Below are 14,853 nucleotides of genomic sequence, written 5' to 3'. Positions count from 1 at the left end.
GTTATATCACCTCTCAGGTTTCCAATTGGCCCAAGCACACCTGGTGTCCATCAGAAACCTTTTTTATATAAAGTGTAGTGTATTGTGTTGAACCCAAGCACCACACGGCCACGCAGCAGAGGCGACTGGGGGGAAGTCCCCAGGCGACTCAGCGCAGCGCGCGAAAGGCCCCGCCAATCACCATCAGTGGCGGGACGTTTGATGGGCCAGCATAGGACGGGCCAGCTTGGAAGGTTCTTCCAGGTACATGTATATAAGCGGGTCCCGGCCCGCGTGTTCTCAGTTCTGTTCTGTGATGCACTATTAATAAATCAAGTTGCCTTCTCCACGTCTCGTCTCCAAGTACATCACATAAAGTTAGATAGCTTTTGCCTGTCTTGGGCTCAGTGACAACTTGGTGTGAAGAATGTCAGTGGTTATTCAGCCTAGCTTTGAGCGGCATCCATCTTGACCTGCTGTTCCTGTGTGGGCTATGGCCCACTCTGTCTCGGAAGACCAGGGCCTCTTTGTTGCTGAACCTGTTAGCCGTTGGATTACACCTGGTAATTTGGAATTATGCAGAGGTCCATCAGTGACTATTAACCACAGCATATTGTTGGAACTCTGTCTGGGGCAGTGATGCTCTGTATTCTTGGTGCTTGGGGGGGCACAGTGGGAGGGCTTCTAGTAGTCCTGGGCCCACTGGTGGACCTACTGATGGCACTTGGGTTTTTTGGCCACTGTGTGACACAGAGTGTTGGACTGGATGGGCCATTGTCCCTAATCTCCATGTCCCTAATCTGATCTGTGAGTTTGCATGAGACCCTAGGCAAAAGCCCACCCCAGAAGCACTGTCACCCTACCACTGCTACCCTCACGCACTGAAGCCAAGCACGGGGCAGCTCCGTCCCATGCAAAATGGGCAGAAGCCACTGCCAGCAGCTAGCTGCCTCAGCCTGGGTGGGGTAGGTGCAAGTGGACACCAGGGCACCACTCATCTTCTTCTTCACTCTCCAGGGGGTAATTCCCACCCCCATGGGGCCCAGAGCAGCTTCCCCTGTTGTCCATTGGCTAAGACCTGCCCCTGCCCCTTGGAATTCTAAGCAGCCGTTGTGTGGCAGTTGGGTCTGTGGAGCCCACCTCTGGTTTCACAAACAAGCCATAGTCATATTTCAGCTGGTTGCTCTCATTGGCAAAGGATCAGATGATGAAACTTCCAAAGTGGATTTGGCGGAAGCCCAGGGCTTTTAAGCAACAGCCAGTTTTTCTTGACCTGATTTTAACTTCCTTTGTATTTGCTGTCTTGCAGTAGAAGGATGGGCTGAAGCTGCAGGAACAGCCGCAGGTCGTGGGCCACCCAAAAGGTCTGACATAGGAGATGGAACAGCTCCGATGTGTACGGAACCCAAACGGAAGGAGAAATCGACTGACACCGAAGAGGACCAAATCTGTGAAGAACCTGCACGTGAACTGAGCACCAAGACTACCCAATACCCATCAAACCATGACGCCGTGATAGATAAGGCTGGGGATGAGAAGGCACGTGAACTTGCCTATGTCCCAGCTGATCCTGCCCAGCTAGCAGCACAGATGCTAGGTAACGAATGTGTTGCATATGAACCTGAATTGAAGGATGTGGCTATCTCTGTGCAGACCCTTCCTAAGTTATCCCAGTCCACAGCGGATGTCACGGCTGCACCAGCAGAAGCTGCTGAAGCCGCTGAAGAAGAAGCACCTGCCCCAGAAGCAGCACCTGTAGAAGCAGAGCCGGCAGAAACAGAGCCTGCAGAAGCAGCGCCTGCAGAAGCAGAGCCTGCAGAAGCAGAGCCTGCAGAAGCAGAGCCTGCAGAAGTAGCGCCTGCAGCTTCTGCACAGTCTGTCAGGGCTGAGCCAGACACTCGGAGTCAGACCTCCGTTCTTGGGGAGGTAGTTACCTCAGGCAGTCAGGCTGAGCTACCACCACCTGATGATGTAGTAGAAGAAGCTTCCTCAGACCCCTTGCAGGAAGAACCACCACCCCCGGCACCACCACCTCCTCCTGATAAAGACCCTTTGCAGGCTGAATCTTGTCCAAGTGAAATTGAGGTCACATCAGACCTACAGCTCACACCCATGGGTGTCGAGGATCCCGATGCTGGTGGAGAGGCCCCACCTTACATAGAGCAGTTTCCACAGCAAATAGTTATTCCTTTCATAGACAACGTAGCATGTCTTTTAGATCCACTAACGGCGTCACTAAATGCAGGTCAGTTTACATGCACTAGTATTCTAGATCCATCTGCAGATGATGCAGAATGTGACTATGACAGAATGGATACTACAGAGCAACTGAGACCAACTGACCCAGGTTTTATTATGTCAGGTAAGAAATCAAGATCTTTTTGAATCCTGTGTATGCTGTATTGTAACCATACTGTAGTTCCATAATTAACCAACTGGTCCATCTCCTCAAATGTGCTTGTGCTGTCTGGAACCCAGCTGAAACCAGTGGGGCTTATGCCAGCAGAGCTCCTTGAGGACTGGAGCCATAGTTATTTAAATGCAACTACCCATGGCAATGCAACGCTGAGCTAAATAATTGGTCAGTCTTCCTCTACAGTGTCTTCAGCACTTGCTTAGCTGGAATGGGCATGTATGGAATTATCCCCATAGGTTGCTTCCAGATGCATGGCTAATCATGAGCAAGCCTCATAATGTGCCTCGCTTGCATGTTATGTGACCCAGTCTTCTACTGAAACTGCTATGGTCTCTGTATCGTTTCCTGCAAAGACGTTGGTGGGGCAAAGCAACACTTCGGAAAGGAGTTGTGAGGAGCTGCAGTGTTTGTTTCAGCTTTTATGGAAACTGTTATTAGACTTTCTCACGGTAGACCTTGGGGTCATAGTAGATAGCTAAGTGAAAGTGTCAACTCAGTGTGCTGTAGCAGTGAAAAAGGCAAATTATGTTAGGGATTATTAGGAAATGGACTGAAAATAAAATGGCCAATAATGTAATGCCCCTGTATAGATCTATGGCGCAGCCTCATTTAGAATTCAGTATACAGTTCTGCTCACCATATCAACAACAAAAGCCTTCATTGGCATATATCAGATTATAAAAATAGATAAACAGATATAGAAATAACAAAAACAATCATAGGCAGATATACATTGGACAATCGATCCTCGATTACCAAACTCAAGAATAAAGCAACCTTTTCGGTTATTTCGGATGACAAATGGACTGAGAATAAAATGCCCCTGTACAATAATGTAATGCCCCTGTACAAATCTATGGCATTTAGAATTCAGTGTACAGTTCTGCTCACCATATCTCCAAAAGGACATGGAAGAGCTAGAAAAAGTACAGAGGAGGGCAAGCAAGATGAGTAGGGCGTTGGATCACCTTCCCTATGAGAAAGGGCTGAAGAGCCTGGGATGACATGATAGCATTTTATAAAATTATGCATAGGAAAGACAGAGATGACAAAGAGAAATGTTTCTCCCTTTCCCAAAATACTAGGACTGGAAGGTGTCCAATTAAATTGATGTACGAAGGTTCAGGATGGTCAAAAAGAAATACTGCTTTACAGAGTGAGTGATTAAAATGTGGAATTAACTGCCAGAGGTTGTGGTGACGGCCACAGGAATAAACAGCTTTTAAAAGGGATTAAATAGATTCATGGAGGATAAGTCTGTCAATGGCTACTGGCCATGTTGACTGAGGGTAACCTCTTCATTCAGAAGCTCTAAGCCTCTGAATCCAAGAGCCAGGAGGCAATATCAGGCGTATACCCTGTTTTTGGCTCTCCAGAGGAACTGGCTGGCTCCTATGTGAGACAGGATGCTGGACTAGATGAATGGTCAGATCCAGCAAGACTCTTCTTATGTTCTTATTTTGAATCCAAATTGCATACCTGCTCATGCCAGCTAGAAGAGTGTTGTGTGTGACTGTAACTTAACTTTTTTATTTTTAAACCAAGTATGTAGAATCTCAGCCATGGCGTTAATGTGGGGGGTTGCATTTAAAACAAATGGTGGTGGTTGCCTGCGCTGTCCCCTAAAGCCCAGGCTCCTGCAGATGCTGTACAGGAAGTGGCCTAAGCACTTGTTGCTGAGAAACAGAAATTCTGCTCTGCCAGAGGCTTGGTGTGCTTTCATGACATGGAGCTGCCTTTTCCCCTCCTCCTCTTCTGCAACAAGTTTATAGACCACCCCCTCTTGGCATCTGGAGAAGCCCTTCTGTCATCTTCCCTACAACTCCATCTGAATTCACTGAATAGAGCCCCTAGAAGTCATTTCCCATTACAGAGTTAGGTAGTGAAGATATGAAAGCATGTTGGAGAAGAGAAAATATGGAAGGGAAAATGTATTTGTAAGATATTGGCATGGCTGGGCAGCAGAAACAAGGTTGCAGCAGTAGAAGCAAGTCTTGTGGCTGAGGAAATATTTTCCCATTCTCATGTTTGGGCACTCCTAAATGTAAACAAAGCTGTGTCCTGCTGGCCTAAATGTTACCTCTCCCAGAAGCACTGAAGGACACAGGTATCTAACACAAGCAATATAGTTTTTAGAAGCTGGTCTTGGAATCCACAACAATCGCTATTGTGACACAGTAGTGAGAAGAAAATAGAGCAGAGGTGCAGAGTTGCTTATAGACACTAATTATTGAACAGCCTAGACAAACTGGACTTGTCCTGCCTGTCCTAGCTGTGGGATTTCTTGGCGGCTTTATTTCCCCCGGAGAACGTATTCCTGTATGCTTGGAGACTGCAAGCTGTAACTCTTCACTGTGAAGAAACAAGATCAGAACGACACTATGTAATCAGCCAGACAGGTTCTTTAAAAAGAAGCTTCTCAATCATAACTGCAGCTTTGCTGCCACTGCAGCAACATCGTTCCTGTCTTTTTCAGCCATGCCAAACACTTGCCTTTTTCTCTAAGAATCCTCTCTTGAACATGCTTTCTTGCAGCAGTAAACTGTATGTAAGGCTGTACAATATGACTGCAGTTTGTAGCTCCTAGCAGATGGTCTTTCATGCCAGCAAATTCTCTTTAAATTTTTATTTTATAGCATTGGCAACAAGCGAACCAGGACCACCACCACCATATTCTAATGTATGGACTCTCTATTGTCTAACTGATTTGAAACAACAAGGTCGTAAGTCACCTCCACCACCCCTTCCATCTATGGGATCTGGTGCTCCCGTTCCCCAGGCAACCCTATTTTTATCTAGCGGTAAGGATCAACCACAGTATCTACAGCCGCAGATGATACAACATGGTCAACCGCCAAAAGCGTCCTCTCCAACTTATGTGATGATGGAAGATGGGAAGAAGGGAAATGCACCACCTTTCATTTTAGTGGGCTCTTCTGTTCAGAATAAACAGGACTGGAAACCTATCCCTGGCCATACAGTCCTTACGCAGCCAGACACTGGTGGTACCGTGAGAAAGTTTGCGACAATACCTGTACCGGTCGCCAGGGCAGCGGATCCAAAAATGGCCAATCCCAGTTTTAACTCAGCACAGGATAGCGGTAGACCTCCAACTCCAGTTTTTCTTTCAGTTGCCATACCACTGGAAGATGTAATGACTGGGAAGATGGGCTCGGGAGCTGGAGATAAGGCACCCTTTGCAGGAAGCTATGGTATAGCTGGAGAGATAACATTTACTACTGCCTCAATACGCAGAACAGAGTAGTGAGAAGGTAGGTAGATTAATTCATGCATGCTTACTGTAATGTACTGATATTGGAGATGTTCAGATGGCAATACGCTTTATTAGCGAGTACATCACAAAGACAACAGGGCGGGTCCGGGTCCCCTGTTATATTCATTTCCCAGAACAACCTTCTTCTTGGTCAATCCTGGTCAGTTAAACTTCCCGTCACTGATCATCATAGGCGGGCTGTTTTCGTCTCTACCAAGCACAGCCAACAGGTGCGCTGTGCTGTATTTCCCAGGACGAATGCCAGACACAACACTCCTGCCCCCCTATTTCAATATACATAGTCTTTCAATTGAGTGGGTGGCCGCTGCTCTCTGAATGATCGCCGAGGTTTGATCTGGGGAGCTGGGGCTGCTGCCTGGGGTTCTGTAACTGCTGGTTCCTCGCTTTGGGCTACGGTTGGCAGAGTGTTGTCTTGATCCTGCGGAGGTATCTCCCCCACCCTGTACGGCTCCTCTGCCAGCGACCCTGGCGAGCTCGGTAGGGTTGCTTTTTGTGGTGGCCCCATGCTCTCCATGTTCCCCACTCCTCCTGGCCCTGCTGGTTCCTCCGGCAGTGTGCGGCAGCGGAGTTGGTCTATGTGTTTGCGGAGGAGCTGCCCCCTTCCGACAAGACCTCGTAAGAGCAGGACCCGGTGAGCCGCAGCACCCGAGTTTGTATCTACTCTGGCCCACTTGCAAAGTTCTTGGCATAGAACGGATCCCTCAGAAAGAACCCCCTAGTGGCTTCCCTGGTCTCAGGGGAGCTGCGGAGGTCCGGGGCCTGGTTGGGGCATAACCTATCTAGCTTGGTGGTTAACCGCCTGCCCATGAGTAACTTGGCAGGACTTACACCCGCAGATGGGTTGGGGTTGATCCTGTTCCCAAATAGGAAGCGGACAGTCGGTGGTCCCAATCCACTTGTACTATGCAACCCAGGATCTCCTTGGTTGTGCGAACCATGAGCTCCACTTGGCTGCTAGTGGCTGGGTGAAAAGGAACGGACCGTATGTAGCGGATGAGGTACCCATTCAGGAATTCCTGGAACTCCCGAGTGGTTAATGCGGTGCCATTGTTCGTCACTACGGTGTCAGTGATTCCGTGGGTGCAAAAACCCCTCCGTAAGGCTCTGACTGTGGCCGTGGAAGAGGTGGAAGCGACTGGGATGACCTCCAGCCATTTTGTGTAAGCATCCACCAAGATAAAGAATATTTGCCCCTGGTATGGCCCCACAAAGTCTAAGTGTAGCCAGGACCACGGCACCCAGCTGGATTCCCAGTGATGAATGGGGGTGCCGGTCAGATTCAGCCAGGACTCTTGGCAGGGCAGGCACCTCCTAACCCACCCCTCAATCTCTTCATTCATTCCTGGCCACCATACATAGCTCCATGCCAGAGCTTTCATATGCACTATCCCTGGGTGCGTCTCATGCAAGGCTTCGAGCACTTGCTTCTGGAGTGGGGGAGGGACCACCACTCTGCTGCCCCAAAGAATACACCCTTTGTGTAAGGAGAGTTCTTCCCGACGGGAAACAAATGGTCTGAATGCAGTGTCCAATTTGCCCGTGGGCTGACCCATACCATACTATACCAAACCTTTAATGGCATAATAGATTCAAATAAAAATACACAGAATATAAAAATTTAAACATTGGAGATAAAATCAAAATGAAACCGAGCTTACAGATGCATTCAAACATGGTCAGAATTATATTTAAGGATGTCAGCCAGAAATTTTGCCACAGCCTCACTAACCACCCCCTCAGAATCACTCAATAGATAATAACAGGGTGGCAGAATAGACAAATCTGGGGAAAAAGAAAGCTTGCCAAATAAATCTTTACGGAGATTATGGTAAAAAGAACAATCAAACAATATATGCTGGATTGAGTCAGGAGTATTTGCTCCACAGGAGCAAAGTCTGTCGGCTAAAGAGACTTGGCTACCTCTGCTGTGTGGAGGGGCTGCTCCGGCAGAGACTCTAGGAGCATCATGTGGTGTGCTGGGGCTGGATCTGGGTCCGTCTGTGGCAGCGGAAGGCGGCTGAGGGCGTCTGCGTGGCCCATTGCCTTGTCGGGGTGGTAGACAAGCTTTTAGGTGTATGAGTTGAACTCATTCCGCGACAGGATCTGCGGTGTCTGGCGGTCTGGGGCGAGTAGGCCAAGCAATGGCTTGTAGTTTGTGGCAATCGTGAAGCACCTACCATAAAGGTAGTCATTGAATTTGTATACGCCCATCACGATTTCCAATGCTTCCTTATCTATTTGGGTGTAGTTGCGCTCAGCCTGAGTCAAAGTGCGAGAGTAATGGGCCATGGAGACCTCTCTCCAGTCCAGGCGTTGGTGGCCCAGGATGGTGTCCACTTCGTAAGGGGAAGCATCGCATGCTAAATTCACGGGGAGGGACTCGTCAAAACGGTGGAGTACCTCATTTGAAACCAAGATGTCCTTGACCACCTAGAAGGCCATGACCTGCTTTTCCCCCCAGACCCATGGGGCGCCCTTTTCTAGGAGTCTGTGTAGAGGTTTGGCCAGGGCTGCTTTGTGGGGCAAGAATGAGTGGTAAAAGTTCAGGAGCCCCAAAAAACTCTGTAACTCCACCCTGCAAGTGGGGGCCAGGGCCTGTACTATTGCCCTGGTTTTGTCAGCCATTGGGTGAATTCCCGTGGCGTTCACTGCAAATCCCAGAAACTCCACCCTTGGCACCCCAAGCAAGCACTTCTCCCACTTCACCTTGAGACCCGCATTCTGGAAATGGCGGAGCACCTCTTGAAGGTGGTGGCAGAAGTTGTCGGCGTCAGGTGCCGCTATCAAAACATCATCAAAAAAGGATTGTACTTCGGGAATCCCTTTAAGGAGAGAGTCCATTAAGCTTTGGAAAATTTCTGGAGCCCCCCGATGCGTATCGATGGTCTGAGCCTCAGCCATTTGCTCATCCACTGGAAGTTGTTGGTATGCTTGGGCCAAATCCAACTTCCTGAAAAGCTTGGAACCGGCCAGGGAGGCGATGACATGGCTGACCACCAGGACGGGGTATGGGTGGTCCTGTATTGCTTTATTAATTGCACATTTGTAGTCTGCACAGATGCACACGTCCCTGTTTGGCTTGACTGGGGTGACTATGGGAGTCTCCCAAGTGATCTGGGAGACAGGCTCTAGCACCCCCTGGGTCTCAAGGTGGTCCAGTTCGGCTTCGATTTTTGGCTTAAGTGCAAACAGAACCCGTCGAGCTTTCAGCCTTAAGGGCCTAACCGTGGGGTCCAGCTGCAATGTGATAGGTGGCCCCTTGTACGTTCCCAGACCCCCGTCGAATACTTCTGGGAACTCCTAGCACACTTGGTCAAAACTGTGGGCCTGTATGTGGTCCGCCTCTACAATTTTGATGCCCAGGGACTTAAACCAAGCCAATCCCAATAGGGTGATGAGCCAGTGCTTCACCACAAAAATGTCCAGGGCCCCTTTAAAATTTTTGAACTCCACCCTAACTCTGGCCCACCCCATGATCTACACTGGATTTTTTTGAAAGTCCTGCAATATGAACTCTGCAGGCCGCAGGGCCGGACAGTTGTGGGGGCAGAGTTTACTGAGGGTCTCTTCCGAAATAATGGAGATGGAGGATCTCATGTCCAATTCCATCAGGCAGGGATCCCCCTCGATCAAGACCTGCACTTTGACCTTGTCGGGGATGTCCTGGAGCAAGTTCATTACCTGGATGCTGTTTGCGGCCATTGTTCGTGCGTCTGTCGAGTCATGGTGTGTGGACTGGGGCCTCCTGTTGGGTCTGGCCCTGCAAGCTCAGGTGAGGTGGCCCACCTTTCCGTAGCTTCTGCAGTCCACGTTACGGTAGGGGCAGTCTCGACGCTTGTGTGGGTCCCCATAGCTGGCGCACTTGGTGCTTGGCTTCTCTGTTGCCCATGGTCAGTTTGGTGTTTTCAGCCCGCTGCGTGGCTGGCGCTGAAGCTGATGTGCCCGTTCCTCGTCGGAGCCGTCCGAGATCGAGGCAGCGGCCTGGTTCGCGGAAGGGCTGGTGTGCGTCTGTTTGAAGGTGGTTGCCTGTCGGAGCACTTTCGTGAGGTTGATGTCTTTGTCCTTGTATGCTAGCAACTTTCGGCGCATTTTCTCCTCCCGGATGCCAATTGCGAAATGGTCCAGCAGGCTCTCTTCCAGGTCCCCCGTGAAATCACATCTCAGGGCTAACTCACAAAGCTCTGCAAGATACTTGGTGGCGGACTCAGCTTGTCTCTGCTGTCTCATGTAGAATGCATGCCTTCATGTGAGATGGGATGGCTGTGGCGCCATGTGGTTCGTCATTGCCTTGACCAGCTGGCTGTAGGTTGCCCTTGCAAGGGTGGTCGGCACGATGAGTCGCTTCATCAGCTGGATGGTCTCCACCCCACACGAACTCAGGAGAAGCACCTTCTTCTCTGCTGCTGCCTCTATTTTGTGCAGCTCTATGTAGTAGTTGATCTGGTCCACCCAGGTGATGTCAAATGCCAGGTTTGCCTGGGAGCAGTAACCATGACCTTGGCCACGGGAGCACTAGAGCTCGGATTGCAGGGCTTGCTGGTGGCTGGAGGCTGCCCTCTGGTATCCCACCTTTTCGCCAGTGTAAAGTACTGATATCGGAGACGTTCAGATGGCAACATGCGTTATTAGTGAGTACATCCCAAAGACAACATGGCGGGTCTGGGTCCCCCGTTATATACATTTCCTGGAACAACCTTCTTCCTGGTCAGGTCCAGTCCTGGCCAGTTAAACTTTCTGCCACTGATCGTCATAGGCGGGCTGCGTTCGTCCCTATCAGGCACTGTCCAGATGCGCTGTGCTGTACTTCCCGGGATGAACGCCAGACACAAAATTTACGATCTGGATCAAGAAACTCTGCTTTAGATAAGAATCATGAGGCCACCCTTAAACAGGGATTCAGTAGTGGGTTACATTCTTGGTAGTTTGGGGCAGCTGCTCTAAACATTATAGTTTTCTGATTCTAAGGTACAATCCAGCAAAACATGTGCAATGGCTTGTTCTGAAAATTCTGAGTATTTCATGGAGTATTCTTTTTTCACTAACAACAAATAGATCAGCTTCTGAGAAACTACTCTGAAATTTGCAACCCCCTTGCCTAAGTCTGCTGGCATTGTTGATATCAGGGATCATATGGCCTCACATTTAGATAAAGGGTCACACAATGTTTTCTGTGACTTGTGCCAGAGATTTGTGTTTCAAGCTGCTATTACACTTGAGGGGGAGAAGTAGAGCTTTATATAAAATTGAAACTGTAACATAGCTTGTGGATTCTCTAAAGAAATGTGGAAAGAAAGAAAAAGCCATTTTCAGTTCCCTTTGGACACAGGGCTTTATATGAGCACAATTTTGAAACACAAGCTTTAGAACCAAACACTGCATTTTATATAAAAGGACACATTGTCATTAGTTTTTATTATGTGCAGTGGGTTTGCTAGCGTAACCACAAAGGAGGCATAAAAATAGACCAAAAATTGTATGCTTTAAAATTGCATGGTGATTCCACAGCCTAACTGCTTCAGGTGAGCTGATCTCTGTTACCTGGTAATCAGTTATAATCCCAGGAGATCTCTAGCCATCACCTGAAGGTTGGCAACCCTAAAAATTGCTCAGTTATTCAAATAATGTCCCAGCTTTTTCATTGTGGAAGTATTTGCTACTGTTACATGATTGTGGCTTTATTTGCAAGAATAATGGAAAGAGGTAGTAGGTTCATTGTGATCGGGATGTTAAAATATAGAGAATCCTACTATTTTGAGCCTGGTACAAACTTGCCATAGGAGCTCCCTTGCATTGTTATATCTAATTTTGAAGTGGACCAATAGATAGTGTATCAAAAATCTACAAAATGAGGCCCAGGAATGCTGGAGTGGGGATTTTTGTGCAAATATCAGGAAAGTCCCAGCTTTGCAGGAAAAATAAAACTTTTTTTAAAAAGTGGGGAGCTCCTATTGCTTTAGGATCTTGGGTGCCATTTTAAGATTTTTTGCACAACCACAACAACATTGTGAACCTCTCACGTTTTAGTTTCTCTCAGTCAAAGGGGTAGGGTGGGGAGAGAATGAAAACGGTAAACGATAGCATGAAAAGGGGAAAGAAAAAGCGAGACACTGAAGTAGGGAGAAGAGAGAAAGGTAGTAAAAGTGGGTGGGAGAGAAGGAAAGGGGAATGGCTGCCAGGTGGAGACTGTTCCCTGTAAGCTGCAGTCTTGTGAGCAAAAATTCTACTTTGTGAGCTAGTGGCATTAAAGTTGTGAGCTACTGCATAAATTATTGTGCTGTGGGGTCATCCTTCCTGAGCTAAGACAAAATTGTGTGAGCTGGAGGCTAAAAATATGTGAGCTAGCTCATGCTGACTCAGCTTAGAGGGAACACTGGTGGAGAGAAGCTGAAGACAGGGGGTGGAGATAAAACTGTAGATGAAAAGGAGTCAGTAGATGCTATGGCGATTGCCTGGGAGGGAAAGAGGAAGTAATGTCAGGAAGGGGACCTGGGGAAAAGAGATCCCTTTATAAGTATATCTTGAGTTACGCAGTGATGTAACTAGACCCATATATCATGGTAACAAGGTTGCAATTTGGGGCAGGAACACTGGACCCTGAAGTATACACATTTCCCTCCTCCCTTCTTCAAATTTAATGTCGTGAACAAAATTGGTGGTAGTACTTGTATAAGAAAAAGCACTCCTTACTATAGAGAGGGGGTAAAGAACACATGATGCTTTGCATGTTACATTTGGAGCATTTGGTCCGTGGGTTTCTCCAGCTAAAAGGAACTGGAACAGCAGCTCCAAACCTTGGAGAGCAATTAAAAGGAGACAGTGTGTGGGATATGACTGGGGTTCAAGGTATTCTTGTAACTTTACATAAGAGATGGGCTGCAAACAGTAGTATTTGCTTTGACAGTTGTTACTATTGTAAAAGTTATGTTTTAGTGAAGAAAAGGCAGTGCTTAAATTTCAATGAGATGTGTTTTTTCACTTCTAGGTTGAGAAGAGTTGCTGTCTGAATTTCACTCCACAATGGAACCTGCATCTTTAATAATTGATTACCTAATACAAGCAATCAATAAAACAGTGCCAGCAATCTGAATCAGAAAGTGTTCCCCCCAACAAAACCCCTCATGTTGCTGGTGTAATAGATTTAAAAAAAAATAAGCAGGGTAGCCAAACGCATCAGAACCGACATGGTACAATTGTTAGAAGGCTTTGGCTAGGATCTGGGAAAGCCAGGTTTGAATCCCAGCTCAGTCATGTAATCTTGCTGGGTGACCTTGGGGTCAATCACACACACCCAGCCTAATTGACCTCAAAGAGCTGCTGAGAAGATAAAATGGAGGAGAGAACCACATAAACTACTTTTGGCCCCCCTGGGGAGAAAGGGGGGTATAAATGATTTTTTTTTAAAAAAAATTAAATCTGGATTTACTGTAAATATTGGAAAAAAGTTTAAACTAGATTGTGATAGCATGATTAATCTCCATGTCTTTTTCTTGGCAGAATATAATCCTCTGCTCAAGATTAGATTTTGAACGATTTATTAGAATAACCAGAAAGTTTATACAAATTGTGGCAAAAGGTATTAAGTGTACACTGGCAGAAGAATACACATGCACTATTGTGAAACAAATATTCAGCTACAAAATTTTGTAGCCAGAAGAATAAAAGCTCTAGGAGACTTTTAGGAACACAGAGGGACGTTTTAAAAAGTGGAACCAAAGCAATAGCACGTTTTCATTTATAGGGAACAAGGAATAAAACTGAATTGGAAAGACTGGTAGAAACCAACCAGTTGGTTAAAACTTTTGAGTTCTAATTGAAGTACCAGTACGGTCTGCATGGAGCTACAGAATGTTGCTGCTAGTTTCTCCATCTGTGGATGATTATTAAGTCATGAAAAATAATTTCTCCATCCTCAACTGAGGAAAACATTTGTGACTGCAGGGAGAACTTCCTGGTAGGGCCAGTGAAACATGCAAAGGAATTTAACCACCAGAGCAGGGAGGGGGAAATTATCATCAAATGTTTTGCTCCTCCAACTAGAGTTTTTCTAACTCAATAGAGTGCTTCTTGTCTTGATAACCCCTAAATTAGAAAGGGAATAGACTCTGGTGAATAAGGTATATTTCCTAGCTGAATAGTGGAGAAATCAGTCAAATTCCACTGCTCTGTAGAATGCAGTTTCCACAGTTGCTTAGCTGGCCTCCATCCCCTTCAAACACCTAAGAAAACTTGACTGTATTTTTTTTCTTAAGAAATTGGATTTATATCCTTCCCTCTAAACTCTTAATCTCAAAGTGGCTTATAACCTCCTTTATCTTCCTCCCCTACAACAAACACCCTGTGAGATAGGTGGGGCTGAGGGAGCTCTCACAGAAGCTGCCCTTTCAAGGACAAATTTGTAAGAGCTATGGCTGACCCAAGGCCATTCCAGCAGCTGCAAGTGGAGGAATGGGGAATCAAACCTGGTTCTCCGAGAAAGGAGTCCGTGTACTTAACCATTACACCAAACTGGTTCTCAAAGCTTGACCATATGAAGTTCAAAGGGGATGTTGTTCTCTGTTGATCCCCAGCATCGTAAGATGCAAGGAAATTTAAAACTTCACAGAACCCACAAGCCCTCTGAAGAATATGCAAAGTAGAAGAAGGGAGAGCAGGGGTGAGGGCAATAACAATTTGTTCATAAATGATCTCAGACTGGGGTGAGTAGTGTAGTGGCCACATTGTAGATGGCATACAAGTATGCAGGATGGTGAAAATCAAGGATGATTGTGCAGAACTCTAGTTGGTTCTCCACAAATTGGGTGAGTGGTCAACAATGTGGCAGATGGTTCAATGTTGGTTAAGTGTAAAGTAATGCACACTGAAACAAAAAATCTCAGCTTCAAGTATAAGCTAATGGGGTCTGAATTTGCTGGGAAAAGATCTTGACACAATAAGTAGATAGATAGCTCAATGAGAGTGTCATCCCAGTGAGCCACAAAAGTGAAAAAGGCACTCTATGGCTGGGATTGAAAATAAAATGGCCAATAGTATAATACCCCTATACAGATCTATAGTGCAACTTCATCTGGAATACTGTGGGCAGTTCTGGTCATCGTATCCAAAAGAACATTGCAGAGCTGGAAAAGTTACAGAGGAGGACAACCAAGATGATTAAGGAGGCTAG

General features: G+C 46.9%; 1 protein-coding gene across 2 annotated transcripts in view; it reads left to right on the top strand.

The window, feature by feature from the left end:
• LOC132575264 (calcium-binding tyrosine phosphorylation-regulated protein-like) overlaps positions 1-12,724 on the top strand; it is a 29,883-nt gene extending 17,159 nt beyond the window's left edge. Inside the window, exons 4-6 of one of the 2 annotated variants that reach the window (XM_060243889.1) lie at positions 1,289-2,341; positions 5,527-5,667; positions 12,673-12,724. In XM_060243889.1, coding sequence (XP_060099872.1) covers positions 1,289-2,341; positions 5,527-5,660 — 1,187 coding nt within the window. In that variant the 3' untranslated portion in view covers positions 5,661-5,667; positions 12,673-12,724. Of the gene's footprint in view, positions 1-1,288; positions 2,342-5,031; positions 5,668-12,672 lie in introns of both variants that reach the window. The other variant, XM_060243888.1, reaches the window with a different exon arrangement.
• The last annotated feature ends 2,129 nt before the right edge of the window (positions 12,725-14,853 follow it).

Source organism: Heteronotia binoei, chromosome 7, assembly GCF_032191835.1.
Source record: "Heteronotia binoei isolate CCM8104 ecotype False Entrance Well chromosome 7, APGP_CSIRO_Hbin_v1, whole genome shotgun sequence".
In the NCBI taxonomy this organism is placed as follows: Eukaryota; Metazoa; Chordata; class Lepidosauria; order Squamata; family Gekkonidae; genus Heteronotia; species Heteronotia binoei.
The sequence above is the reverse complement of the archived record's forward strand: the minus strand, read 5'-3'. Positions and strand labels throughout refer to the sequence as shown.